At 39.1% G+C, this 14,386-nt stretch overlaps 1 protein-coding gene across 2 annotated transcripts; it reads right to left on the bottom strand.

Moving 5' to 3' along the window:
* Positions 1-284: 284 nt before the first annotated feature.
* LOC139123293 (uncharacterized) lies at positions 285-13,060 on the bottom strand. Of its 2 annotated transcripts, XM_070689435.1 has the most exons (3): positions 12,963-13,032; positions 10,748-10,899; positions 285-5,927 (listed from the first exon to the last, which is right to left on the bottom strand). In XM_070689435.1, the coding sequence occupies exons 2-3, from the start codon at positions 10,810-10,812 to the stop codon at positions 4,916-4,918; spliced, it is 1,077 nt and encodes a 358-aa protein (XP_070545536.1). In that variant the 5' UTR covers positions 10,813-10,899; positions 12,963-13,032; the 3' UTR covers positions 285-4,915. The 2 variants fall into 2 exon arrangements, with proteins under 2 accessions (XP_070545536.1, XP_070545537.1); XM_070689436.1 differs by lacking the exon at positions 10,748-10,899 and having other exon boundaries at positions 12,963-13,060.
* Positions 13,061-14,386: the final 1,326 nt, after the last annotated feature.

Here is a 14,386-nt window from a genome sequence, read left to right as displayed (position 1 = left end):
CAGTACTCTCAGAGTTTAATCACTCATTACAAAACTTTATTTAATATGCAAATGAGCTGTTAATTAACTTGACACTGCTCAATGCTTTATGGAACAATTAGATATTCACCAGATCAACATTTGTAGCACGTTTCATGTAATTTAATGCTGTAATTTTAGAGTAATGTCACTAATTACAAAGCTCATTAAATATGCAAATAAACCCTAAATTTACTTGACACTGTTCAATGATTCATAGCACAATTAAATATTTATCGAATCAACATCTGTAGCAAGTTTCATCAAATTTAACGCTGTAATTTTAAAGTTATATACCTAATTACAAAGTTTATTAAATATGCAAATGAACCCTTAATTAACTTTACAGTACTAAATGCTTTACAACACAGTTAGATATCTGTCGTATCAGTATGTGCAGCAGTTTTCATCACATTTGAAGCAGTTATTTCGGAGTTATATGACTAATTATAAGACTTCATGTAATATGCAAATGAGCTAATTATTAACTTGACACCGCTCAATGCTTCTCAGTACAATTGGATATTTATCAGATCAACATCTGTAGCAAGTTTCATCAAATTTAACGCTGTAATTTTGGAGTTATATCACTAATTACATTGAATATGCAAATGAACCCTTAATTAACTTAACGCAACTAAATGCTCTACACCACAATTAGATAATTGTCTGATCAGTATCTGCAGCAGATTTCATCACATTTGGTGCAGTTATTTTGGAGTTATCTCACTAATTACAAAACTTCATAAAATATGCAAATGACCTATTTGTTAACTTGACACTGCCAAATGCTTGTCAGTACACTTAGATATTTATCAAAACAATATCTGTACTCAATTTAACTGACCTGGGTGCCGTAGTTTCAGAGTTATATACCTAATTACAAAGTTCATTAAATATGCAAATGAACCCTTAATTAATTTCACACTGCTAAATGCTTTACACTACAGTTAGATAAAAATCGGATCAGTATCTGTAGCAGATTTCGTCACATTTGGTAAAATTATATCGGAGTTATATGACTAATTACAAACCTTCATAAAATATGCAAATGAGCTACTTATTGACTTGACACTGCCTAATGCTTCTAAGTATAATAAGATATATATCAGATCAATATTTGCTGCAAGTATCATCTAGTTTGGTGCAGGAATTTCAGAGTTATCTCACTAATAACAAAAGTTCATTAAATATGCAAATGAGAAGATAATTGACATGACACTCACAGTATCATCATAATGTTCGTAGATTGTCATGTGTGAAAAGTTTCATGAAATTTGGTGCAGTATTTCTTGATATATGTCTACACTGTCATTACCGTCTCCATAGGGAAACCATTGTACGGAAAAAAACAATATTGCATAAATTCATAAATATGCAAGCCACACTAACCAAAATCTAATCAGTTCTTGCAAGTAGCATATGGTACCTGTGTACCAAATCTGACTTGAATCCGTTCAGGCGTTTTTGAGTTATCGTGTAAACAGACAGACAGACACACACACACACACACACACACACCACACACACACACACACACACACGGACAGACAGACAGACATCGCTATGACAATAGCCCACGTGTTTACACACGTGAGCTAAAAATGGATTCTTTACTGCATTCATCTGTATATGCACTCTTCAGCTAAAATACAGGCAATAATCCATGTTAATACAGTAAGTATTATAGGGTTTTTATGCAGTGGTAAATGTGATTAAATCTGCTGCAGATACTGATCCGACTGATATCTAACTGTAGTGTAAAGCATTCAGTAGTGTGAAATTAATTAAGTGTTCATTTGCATAATTAATGAACTCTGTAATTAGGTATATAACTCTGAAATTACGGCACCCAAGTCTTTGAAATTGGGTGGTTATTCGACCGTCGACAATATTTTCTTTCTCGAAGCCATCATCAAGAAATATTTATCATATAAAAGAGGCAAATTTTGTTGTGCATTTGTCGATTTTTCCAATGCAATTGATTCGGTTGAGCTCAAACGACTTTGGAATATATTCTTACGAGGTGGAATCAAAGGAAAGATGTTTAAGATACTACATGCAACGTACAAAGGTGCTAAATCATGTATACGGGTAAAAGATATTTTGATTGCCCTATTGGCGCACGCCAAGCTTGTATGTATGAGTCCGTTTTTGTACTCTTCGTTTTATAAACGAATTAACTAGTGTAATACAAAATAGCGGTTATCGAGGCATCCAACTTTTTCCAGATTTAATAGAAATATTTTGTTTACTATTTGATGTTGTGCTATTCTCAAACACAATTGCTGGCCTTCAACGTCTACTTTATTGTCTAGAGTCATATTGTAAAACATGGACATTGTCTGTGAACCTTGCTAAAACAAACATGGTATTTAAAGCAGGTGGTTTCCTTTCAAAAGCTCGGAAATGGTATTCCAACGGATATTTAGGTGTTATGTTTTCATGTAGGTTTGGCAACCAAAACGTTAGCTCAGCAATCACGTAAAGCTTTTGGTATTTGTAAGGTTAACAGGAAAATTGGTATGCTTCCTTATAATACAACAATTTCTTAAAATATTCGACACTATGATTTCACGTGTTTTGAAGTATGGGTCAGAAGTTTGGCGTTTTGAGAAACATGGCAGTTTGGAGATAATTCACTAGTATGCTTGTCGTAATTTCAAGGAGTGGCTGGAAATGCACCAAATGTTGTAATTGTTGGAGAATGTAGTGGATATCAATTTTTATACGCGTCAAAACGTTGCATAAATGGACAAAACTTCTGAAAATGTTTCAAAGTTGATACCCAAAGAAATGCTGCAACATGCTTTATACCATTGAACAGTTATATGTTATATGAAACCAACATGGGTACACAATGTTAAAATTTGTTTCATCTACGTAATTTACATAATGTATGGGAAAGACAAGAAATATATTTATTCCTTTCTCTAAACATTTGTTCAGAGATTCAAAAGGTACCCGTATGACAGGTGATATAGTGAAGTTTATTCACTCGATAAGTAGACATCATATAGACAATTTAAATCCTTCATGACCCATAAAAGTGTCTGCTTTCTGTGAAAATCACCGCATATGCGCATATGCTTGCAAGGTTTCGCACCTTTCCCTTATTTACTGGTTGAGATGGATCGAAAAATTGGAATAGATGAAGCACAAAAGTGGGTGAAGCACGGAAGAGGGCAAGTCCTACAAATACTACACAAACCTTGTGAAATTCTTACAAATTAACTCCGCTACTGCTGAGCACTACATCTAGTGTACGTTACTGAAAAAGGCATTATCCGAATGGTGAACTCACCACTTCGAAGACACATATCAATTACTTTATCTTCTTAATCATCATGGCCATTCTGATCTTTTATTTTCTATGCGACACAACAGAAATGGTGCACACCACTTCCTTTTGATTTGTCTTGTTTAAAAATCAGAGAAGTAAATACATTCCTGTAAAGTATTTTAAACCAAGGTCTGGAAGAAAATTTATTCAATTGATGATGACTGACGATACAGCCACTTTGTTGTGTTTAGCTGTATATGTATTTCATTCAATGCGACTGAGTTGAATGATATGTAAAAAACATAAAAATATCATAGTATGTGATATTTCATTCTCCTTTCATTTTATTTAGTTTCAATACTTTACGTAAAGTATGATAGGCCGAAGGCCTTATATTACTTGATAAAGACCTTCATTCATGACACAAACAGAAATACCAACCAATGGGAAATCGGTGGGAAAACGACAGTGATGGTATGTTTGTCACTGAAAAGTGATCTGGCATGATAGTTACTCCATGGTGTCAGTGATGTTGGTGATTGTGGTGGTGGTGGTTGTGATAATGATGATGATGATGATTATGATGATGATGATGATGATGATGATGATGATGATTGTGGAGGGAATTATGAATAAGGATAGATTTAATGACGATTACAATTTTGCATATTTTATTCCGTTTACTCAACTTTCTGTTGGTCCACGTAATGCTGTATTAATGACATGTACACTACAATACACTACACTACACGCAGATATCATACACATGGGAAAGTGTTACTCGAACGAGAGACATTCGAAATGTATCGTCGCTGATGTACATATACACTAAGATATCGTACTGTAAATAAGAAAAAACTATTTATCCGTATATATGGGCACATAATACATAAAGGCCAATATATAGTGACTTTGAGTCATACGGACTATCTCGAAATGTGTGAAGTTTCTGGACATAACTAAGTTGTTATTAACAAACCCAACACTGGGACGTTGAAGGAGATTAATAGAATCTCACACCCCCAAGGACCTGGGATCAGATTTCTCACACGAGTTGGGGATATTTTGTCTCACACGAACCGCAGGCGAGTGTGAGACAAAATATCCCCAACGAGTGTGAGAAATCTGATGCCAGGTCCTTGGTGTGTGAGATTCTTTTTCTCACATGACCACAAAATGCATAAAATTCACATTGGACACGTACAACATTATCCAAAATCGTGACAACTCGGTCGTCCGCCACTGTACTCTGACCTGCTTACTTTGTAGTTCTGGTCTATGCGTTACTCGTCGTGCCATTGGATAACATTTTGCGCGTGGAACGAAACAGACTGTTTATCATCCAATCAGAGCCCGTGTTTTATTTACTGCAGAGTGTGGGATCGATTTTTCCCACACCGTCGATCCCGCACTCCCAGCGACCAGGAATGTGAGAAATCACAGTCTGTACCATGGCATCATCACATAAACGTACACCTGTCCGTGATTACGATGAAGATCCAAGCTCTAGATATCGCTAGATTCCCAGCGAAGCGAAGCTCGTCGGTCGCTATTGAATGGAATCGTCCGTTGTAACAATACGATTGTTACTCCAATTTCTCCTCACCTCGGTTCTTATTGTCCCTTGGACATTTCTGTTGTTAGACAACCAATGTCAAAGTACAGAATGCGACAGATTTCAGCAAATGTCGAATCGAGGTTTTTTATATATTCTGGAGTGAAGTCTTCTGGCCAAGTACCTGTATCTATGTCTCGTAGATGTTTATATACAGGGGTCCAAATGTGAAATGCATACTGTCCTTTTCGCCAAGGGAACTTACCAAAGAACAACGTCTTCCACTTGTCAAAATTTGGGCGAACTGTCATGGATTTTTGGATATGTACGATGTGTTTGTTATCCCTTGCTAATTTTTCTTGATTTTCAACTGAGTTGCATATCCAACATTTATTTTTGTAGTCCTTATAACTCGCGTAGAAAAGCCTCAAAAACTCCGAGTTGTTATTTGCGATTATCAATCCACTGTCGACACTATTGTCGCCGTTTAGACTGATGACGTATTCATACTTGCGCAGGGATTCAAGTGGGGTGACAACGATGACGTCGGGATCGAGATACACTCCACCAAACTTGGCGAGGATTTGTAGTTTGGCAACGTCGGCTTGATGCTCTGGCCAGTTTAAATTCAAATCTTGTCCGAAAACATTGTCCGGCGCTGTGATATACCAAACCTCAAGGATAGGTACCTTGTTCTTCGCTTCAGCCCACCATTTTCCATTTGGCTCGCAATCCGTGTGGAAAATTATTCTTTCAGATTTCATTATCTTGTACACGCTCAGAATACTCAGCAAATTGATGAATCCGAACTCATGACAGGAAAACCAGATATAATGAGCGATATTAGGAACGACGAAATCGGTGGCTTTGAGAGCGCCCTCAAACACATCTCTGTAGGAAGTGAGTCCTGAAGGGCTTGACTTTTTGTGCGGCCATGCTGGGAAACCCTTTTGGTTGGTACTAGTACTAGATTTTGAGTACAACACATAGCATATGGAAGACACAGTAAAACACGCAAATACAATCTTCCAGATTACTCTGTCGTTAGCCATCACAAATATCGTGAACGATCTGAAAAAGACAATTAAAATAATAATTTAAGTTGAAGTTCGCGCCCTATTTGCCCAAATGTTCTCATGAAAACTTTGAACCTTTCCATTTGAAAATCAAAAATAAAAATCAGGGGTCGCTATGCAAACTTTGTTCTACAAAACAAATTGCCCGATATACAATACTTGGAATAAAAAATAGCGCCGTCTCTGTGTTCATCCTCTGGGGCAACAATTGCTTAACATTTTTAGGTTTCGGAAAATGTTAACATGACGGTTGGCAGATTTAAAAAAGGATGTAAATAATCGACAAAAATAGCCTACATGCTGTGTTCAATGAAAAAATAATTTGTCAGATTTTTAACCGTGATAGTATCACAGTGTTAGCCAGTATTCCGCTCTCCCCCGCAATACGATATACTAGTACATTGAAGGACGCCACCATTGTTAGGCGAGGAACGGGAAAGACCAGCTAAAAGGCAACATACAAACTTAGGTGCCGTAGATAATTAAAACGCCACGTGTTCAGGGGGAGGAGGTTTGGCTGTATTTCGATTCCCTACCGTGCGCAAAAATCGCACTAACATGTTTTATGTATCATCGCAAAATATCGCGCTATATTATTTGGTGTGTACCAGGCCAGTGCGGCACCGGCGCTGCACCAGCAATTCATTTGACATGTATGCGGTTCAGCCACGGTCCCTCCATGAGGGACCGTAGTGCAGCGTACGAGTAAAATAACGTAACAACCATTTTGGATACACTGTTTCCAGTCATTCCATACTGTTTGTTGCGTTATTTGTCGAATTGGCGCTGAACAAAGATTGATTTTAGAGAGTGTTTGCGGGGGGGGGGGGGGGGGTAGTGTATGCGTCGTTTCATAGGGATTGTAGATATGCTGATACAGAATGAGGTTTGGTAGGATTTTTGCATTTTCCAAACTTTCGTTTAGGGAAGGGGGTGAGACCAAACGCATTTACCGTGCGCGTGTTTTGATGTATGGGAGTGTGTGTGTGTGTGGGGGGGGGGGGGGGGGGGGGGGTGTGCGGCCAAACGCACTTTGTTGCGTTTACCGTGCGCGCGTTTTGATTATCCATGGCTAATACAAAAGCGAGGGGGCCCGGAGGCGACAGCGCATAAAGTTTTAAGTTTCACAAAATGTCAGAATATTGGTGATCATGTCAACTATAAAATCGCAACCAACATCTAAAGATTTTGGGTTCTCCTGGTAAAGGCATGTGCAAGCCATGTAGATTTCGGCCGACGTGCTTTGTTATCAGTCTCCCTGTCTGCATCTCCTGCAATGAATAGACAAGGTCTTCAGTCACTCACTGAATACCCGGGCTGAATACCTGACCTTGCATTATTTATAATAAAGATAACTATGAACGACTTGTGAATGGGGCCCTTTTATGCTGCACTCGTTCTACTGTAACCGTAAGATATGCCTTCCTGGTCTCACAAACAGTGGATTTGCCATTCACAGAACTCCTCTTTTGTTTCATTGAGTTGCCGAATTTTCAACATTGTGGGCAAGGTTAGTTAGTCTTTAATAGCTGTGAAAACACAAGTTTGCTGTGGAGTATCCATCGCGCTCGGCCGGGGTCAGGGGTCGTCTTTGTCTGTGGCGATGGCCCCCTGACCCGAGTGCAATCGATACCCACGGTAGCGCGCCGCTAGCGTATTCGCTGCCATAGTCAGTATATACTAGTATTTACATAAAACTATTTTGCACAATATATTTTACACCTTATATATTTTACATAATGTATTTTACATCCTGTGTCATCATTCATCATACGTGATCATGTATACAAAACATTTATAAATATTCGAGCCAAATAGAATTAATTTTAAACCCACGTGTGTATTGCCCTTCTGTGACACGCGAATAATTGCTTGAAGCTGTCCCTAATCGTTGCACAAAATTGCCACATATCCTTTTTTAAAAGATTTCAACAATGAGTTACGTTTTTTCAGAAATATAGTTACCCCCTTATTTATAATGTTGGAGAGGGAGAGATGATATCAAATAAAGTTACAGCTATGTCTTTGTTGAATAGAGTAACGGGATATTGTTTCATATCCCAGGATTTTAACAGTTCTGGTCTGAAAATGTGAGACAGAAACTTTCTTTTTTAGTTCGGTATTCGATAGGTATTCTTACCTTTTCAGTGATCAGATTTCCCCTTTTCTTGTTTTATGAACCCTGATGATTAATATAAAAATAATTTCCGTGCTTCAGGATATATACACATAGATACGTATTTCCCCACAGCACACCACGGCCCATCCGCGAATGAAGGGACTACGCTGCTTGGGGGAACTCAGCATGTGTTCTTGCAGCTCAGTGCTCACTTCTTCGCCGGTTCTGGGGCACCAAAATGGTTCTACTCCGGACTGTGTGTTCTACCTGGGACTAATAATCCAATAGGGATCGGAAAGGCCTTTGTTCTAAGTTCAACGTGATCACTTTGTGACATCCCGTTCTCGGCGTTAGGTGTACTTGTCCCAGGCCACAGTCTCAACGTCCAAGGGATGACGTGAAGACGGTTAAACCAACCCATGTGTATAAGCGCGCACAGGAATGCACGTACTTCTATGCGCGTTTGCTCAGACACGTGGGTTTGTACCGTGGCTCATTCGAATTCCTGGTTTAACCTATTACATGGTAAGTTTATGATTGTCAAACATCAAACAGGTGAACAGTACGTGTCGACATTGTTAAGATTGAAACGGATAGTTTTGTTTAGCTTATGTTAAAACAGCTCTCTCATCCAATAAAATGCGTTTAGCCATCCTCTCGGTATGAATAATTAATTGATACCAACGAAAATGTTATGATTAGTGTATGCAACACATAGTGAAATCCATTAAATGCAAGCTGCTTTGTGAATGAGAATATCCTCACCCTCATTAAACTTTAACGGATTTGTCAACAGAAAAATTAGGATCTTCGTTGATGAAAAATCTAGCTCTTGTAATAAGTGATATGTCTGTACTGTGCAATTATATAGGTTGTACTTTATTGATCTTTACGTTATCATTAGGGTTCCAGACATATTATACGGGCATCCATTATGAAGCGTTGTCAATGCATGCATTTGTTTGTCCCAACGGGCCTGACACGTCGACCCGCATTCATTTGCACAATACGCATGGCCCATTTCAGTTCCCAAATTGCCGATGTAGGCCGAGTACTGTTACCCGGCTGCTTAACTGCGATCCTGTGTTCCACAGAGCAACACACCGATAGAAATCTATTGATGCATCATGGTACTACCTCCATGGATGCATATTGTGAACTCCTTAGAGTTATTCCGCCATTTCTCTGGTGGCTTACAAACAATACAAATTCAAAAGGTTTCGAGACAAGGGATGGCCAATTAAATCTTGTGGGGTGGTCAAAACAGAAAAAAAAATTCATAGCAAAAAGGTAGGAACAAATCTTCAGACTAGTTTGCAGAATAAAAAAATAAAATCAGTACTCAAAAAGTTGTTAATCTGGAAGTTTATTTAGAAAAAAAACAATTAGCACATCATGACCCACTTGGAAAAAAATTCCAAAAATTTTCAATTGTGAAAAAAAAATCACAATCTGATTGTGACCACCCCACCTCCAAAGATCTAATGGTCTGTCCCTAAATGTTCCTTTGTGGTACTTTACCCCTATCTTATCCCAATGGTAGAAGTACTAACAAACCTTGGCTGGGGTGAAAATTCCTATGTGTTGATAACGCACTACTGGAAAATTGGTTTCTCTCCACTAAGGGTATTTATATATTCAAAGTGTGATCGTGGTTCAATTACTCATGATTGAAACCTGCCTTTTGAATCGGTACCATTTTTTGCTCACGTGTGAACACGTGAGCATATGTCGCAGCGATGTCTGTCTGTCTGTCTGTCTGTCTGTCTGTGTGTCTGTCTGTCTGTCTGTCTGTCTGTCTGTCTGTCTGTTGGTCCATTTTCTCAAAAACGGCTGAACGTATTTCAGTCAAATTTGGTAGACATCTTCAGAATTCAAATGGCTAGAACTGAAAAGGTTTTGGTGGGCGTGGCTTGGATATTAATGAAGTTATGAAAGTTTTAATTTTTCTGTTACGCCGCGTATGACAAGTGAAACAATCGACTGTTTGAGGGCGCTGTGAAATGTGCTTGTCCAGGTTGGCTACAGCTGGATAGCACTGGTTTCAACCACGGTCCCTCCGTGTTTCAACCTCGTATTGAACATTAAAAATATGATATTTTATTACTCATTCAACTCACTATTCAAGATAAAATATCGTTTAGCAAATTAGCTTTATCCTTGGTAATTGATTGTTTCCCTCGCTGTTCGATCGCCAGAATGAGTACATACGTTCTCTACCTAGCCTCATGGCATGGAAGTGCTGATGAATAATAACTTTGGGTCAAAGGTATTGAAGTGTCCAATCAGGTTCGTGCACAGAGTCCAAGGCCATGACCTACTTCATGTACTTCTGCACTGTTTTGAATTTGCTTCGCCAAGAAACGTGTTCGTCACTGTCCATAGAAGTATGTTTGCTCTCCTTTGAGGTTGTTTGTGAAACAAATTCCGGGATAGGCCTTGGAATGCATACGATCGGCATCGCGGCAGTGCATGTAGCTAGCCCTACGAGTATGACGAGAGTGTCCGGCTTTGGCTACGCCGCCTCCCACCTCCGGTAGGCGGCGTAGCCAAAGCCGGACACTGTCGCCATACTCGTAGGGCTATGCATGTAGCGTACCATGCTTGTGTAACTGCCGAGCTCAACGTGCATTCGCGGTTGATACTCGTGTACAATCATGATGTGTTCAATTCTGATGAAGATTCATAAGTCTTACTTTTGCAGTCTTTTTTCCGTACGATAATCCCGACAATACGTGTTACTGTTAGACGAGGTGGCCATTTTATGATAAGTTTCAATACTGCACAGCTACATAGCGTCACTATCGTGTGATCGAGGTACAGCGTTGTTGAACGGGATACAGAAACTCTGCAGAGGGAGAAACGATCGTTGACATGAAATTCAGCACGTAGTCCGCAGATAGCGGATCGAGAAAATAAACGTGTCCCAGTAAATAACGGAATATTTATGTACATAACTCGATATTAATCAAATTTCCAGCTCATCGCAAAAAAATGTATTGCAAAGATTAATTTGTCACTGACAAATACTGCACTGTATGGAAAAACAACTTCAAGTGGTATTACCCGAGACAAACACTTGTGTTGTCAATTTTGATTTCATTTCATAAACTTCATACTTCATCGAGTATCGTGTATTTCAGCCTTTGTGAAGCCATTTTATTGATATTTTCAATTTTTGTCTTGGCTTTGTTGTGGAACATGTTGAATCGTCTCCGTGGACATGTAGGCAAAAGTGTGACGGGGTCGAAGTGACTTGGGTACCTGGGGCCGACCAAAACCAGTGTGAATTACTGGGGTCAAAGCGGACAGCGGCCGGGATGACGTGTTCCCCAAGCGAGCTACCTTCAGAAGTCTGTTTCATCGCAAAAAACGTCAACTTTTAAAACCCGTCATTTATTTACTGATGTTATTCTCTCAGCATCACAAACATATACGCCTCTGCTATGTATCACAGCAAATAGTTATATTTGAGCGCCCCGTAAATGGGATCCTCGTTTTTTTGCGAACCCGGAAGTGTGTCTTGCTCAATGCATTTCCTACCCACAGCGAGGGAAACTGCCCGCGTTCCCATGCTCCCATGCACCCTTTTTCAATGCCAGTGCAACGCCATCTGTGCAAAATTTGTGGTGGTATGCTCCCGTGTGATGGAAAACCTCTCTTATTCTAACAATGACGTAGTTGACTTTGGACTTCGATTTCGTAAATGTGATGTCCATGCAGTGAGTTTGGGTTGGCGCGCTTATAATGCAATCTTCGCCCGCCTGCGGTCCGATATCCCGCATTTATTAGCGATATTTATCTGTTTTGACTTGACCAAAGTTGGCAAAACTTGCTATGTACATTAAAGATACTATGATACAAGATTATTGAAAGTCATTTGACATTTTTTTCAGCCAATTCCCAATATGCATATTTAATGAACCTTCCAAATTAGGGATATATACTGGCATTTACTTGATAAAATTTGGCGAAACATGCTGTGTACATTGATCATTATACCAGGTTATAACAGTATTGAAAGTCATTTTGCATTTTCATGTCAGCTAATTCATAATTTGCATAAATAGCTAACAAGCTTTCACGGTTTGGCATATAGAGCTTGAAGGACTTGACCAAAGGTAATTACACATGCTGTATTGTGATACAATGACAGTACTCAAAGAAATTAGTTATTTTTATTTCAGCTAATTACATATTTGAATACTTAATGACCTTTAGAATTGATCTGTGGTGAAATTCATTGTGTTGATCATAACACTTTAAGTGTAGCAAAGCATGTAGCAAAGGCTCAAACTTGCACATAAATGCAATATATAATGAAACACGTGAGCATTTTCAGTTCATATCTGGTATAAGTGGTAATTAATCTGATGACGTCAAATCGTGTACACAATACACAGTGCCATAATTTCAAGGCGTCTGTGTTTTGTGTACGGCGATTTGACATCATCAGTTTGTTGCTATACTACTTACAAACTGGTTCCTATGAAACTACTTAGGCCTACCATGGATGTACAAAAATCCATGGGCGCTGCCATGGGTCTACTTACAAACTCTATGTTTTTCTGCAATGGATGAGTGACCTCGTGTATTAAAATTCACAATAAAGCGTACAGAGGGATCGTGGTCTGCCATGCCTCTATGGCTAAATGACAAAGCTCATTCCACTAGGTGTGTAAAACAATGAAGCGTAAACGCTTGTAATGGTCATCGTCGATTGCTGCTTGTTATTCCGAATACATCAAACTGTGTATTGGACTTGATCAGTTAACCAGACAGAGTGAATATGATCGTCAAGTGGTGGTCGTATGAAAATTGGGCACTCGTTCGAATCACTGATCTCTGCAGTAGCCTTGCCAAATACTTCACTTTCGAACATGTTTTAGGTGTTTTTCGACTGTTACTTACCCAGTAGGTCAGGTTCCAGGAGCTTAAACCTAGCAATCAGCATGTCCCCTGTCTGTTTTTAATCGTGAATGAGGTCGTTTGGTGTTGCTGACCTCGTTTTATTTATTTGCATACCGTGTCAGACATCCCGTCTGGCATGGTCGTTCGAGGTCAGTACGAATTTGACCTTCTGTTATTTAAGTAGCGCGTCATCGTTTGTAAGGGTGACCCTTTTATTTTTTGTTTCTCATCTCCAGAGGAATACTCGGGCAGGGCGGGCGGTCGCAATAAAAAAACAAATACCAAAAAACCCCCTGTATTTGTTTCAGTTCAATGTTCTGTCCATTCAGTCTCTACAATTTTTAAGTACAAAAAGGGGTATTTGTTTCAGTTCAATGTTCTGTCTATTCAGTCACTTCACTTTCTTGTCTTTCAGTTCAGTGTTCTGCGCTCTCTGCCCTTTAAGTCTGAGTCGCTGCAATCTCACAATTTGATTATGGTGGTGCTGTTGCTAAGATGATCGCCTCAGAGGCGACGCAAATAAAAAAGTTTTTTTTATTTTCATGTCGGAGCTGAAATTTACGGTCGGTCGGAAGATGAGAAACACAAAAATAAAAAATGTCGCCCTAACTGGGGAAGTCGGAAGAATTGGAGGGGTCACTCAAAATATGCTGATCAGGAGGGGCAACTCAAAATATGATACGTAAAAAGTGGTGCTACACAAAAATTTTCAGTTTTTGAAAATTGTTCTGAGTATCATAAAAAAGGTATTTTAACGTCTAATTTCCAAAGTTTCTGATCTTTTCAATGTCATTAAACGCATCTCGCTGTAGTCTCTTGCATTGATATGCTTACCTTTTGTCCGCAGTCTCTCTCTCTCTCTCTCTCTCTCTCTCTCTCTCTCTCTCTCTCTGCATGGCGCATTTCACCGCTGGATTTTAATGAACGAGTTTTAATTGTTACAGTTTCAGTGCATATACTGCCAGGCAGTGTCACTTTCCAATATCTGACAAGTAAGGAAATAAAATTAGTGTTGAGCCAAAGCCTAGAGTATATTCAACTACTTGACATATGTCACAGAGGGTTTCGACTTTTTTGGGACCTTAGATCTTTGTTTAAAGCACAGAGTAACATATAGACTATCTATCTTTCTCTATGTTTAAAGACACCAAATGGGACATAAACTTGTTATGATAGCATGATTTTAACCAACTTTACCTGATGATGACTAGTACTTGGCAGGATAAGGGATTGGGTCGAATCATAAACCGTTTCCATCGGGACTGCGCAAGCTTTTCCGTCCGGGTCGATTTGAATGGAAAAAAACTGTCCTATATATGAGATATTGCTGTGACAAATCCAAACACAAAGAGCTTGCTACCACCTGCTTGCTTACACATGAGAAAGTCGGGCTTTCCACATGCTTGAAACAAGGTGATGGTGCC

Source organism: Ptychodera flava, chromosome 22 (genome assembly GCF_041260155.1).
Source record: "Ptychodera flava strain L36383 chromosome 22, AS_Pfla_20210202, whole genome shotgun sequence".
NCBI classification, from domain to species: Eukaryota; Metazoa; Hemichordata; class Enteropneusta; family Ptychoderidae; genus Ptychodera; species Ptychodera flava.
This window is presented reverse-complemented; position numbering and strand designations above follow the sequence as displayed.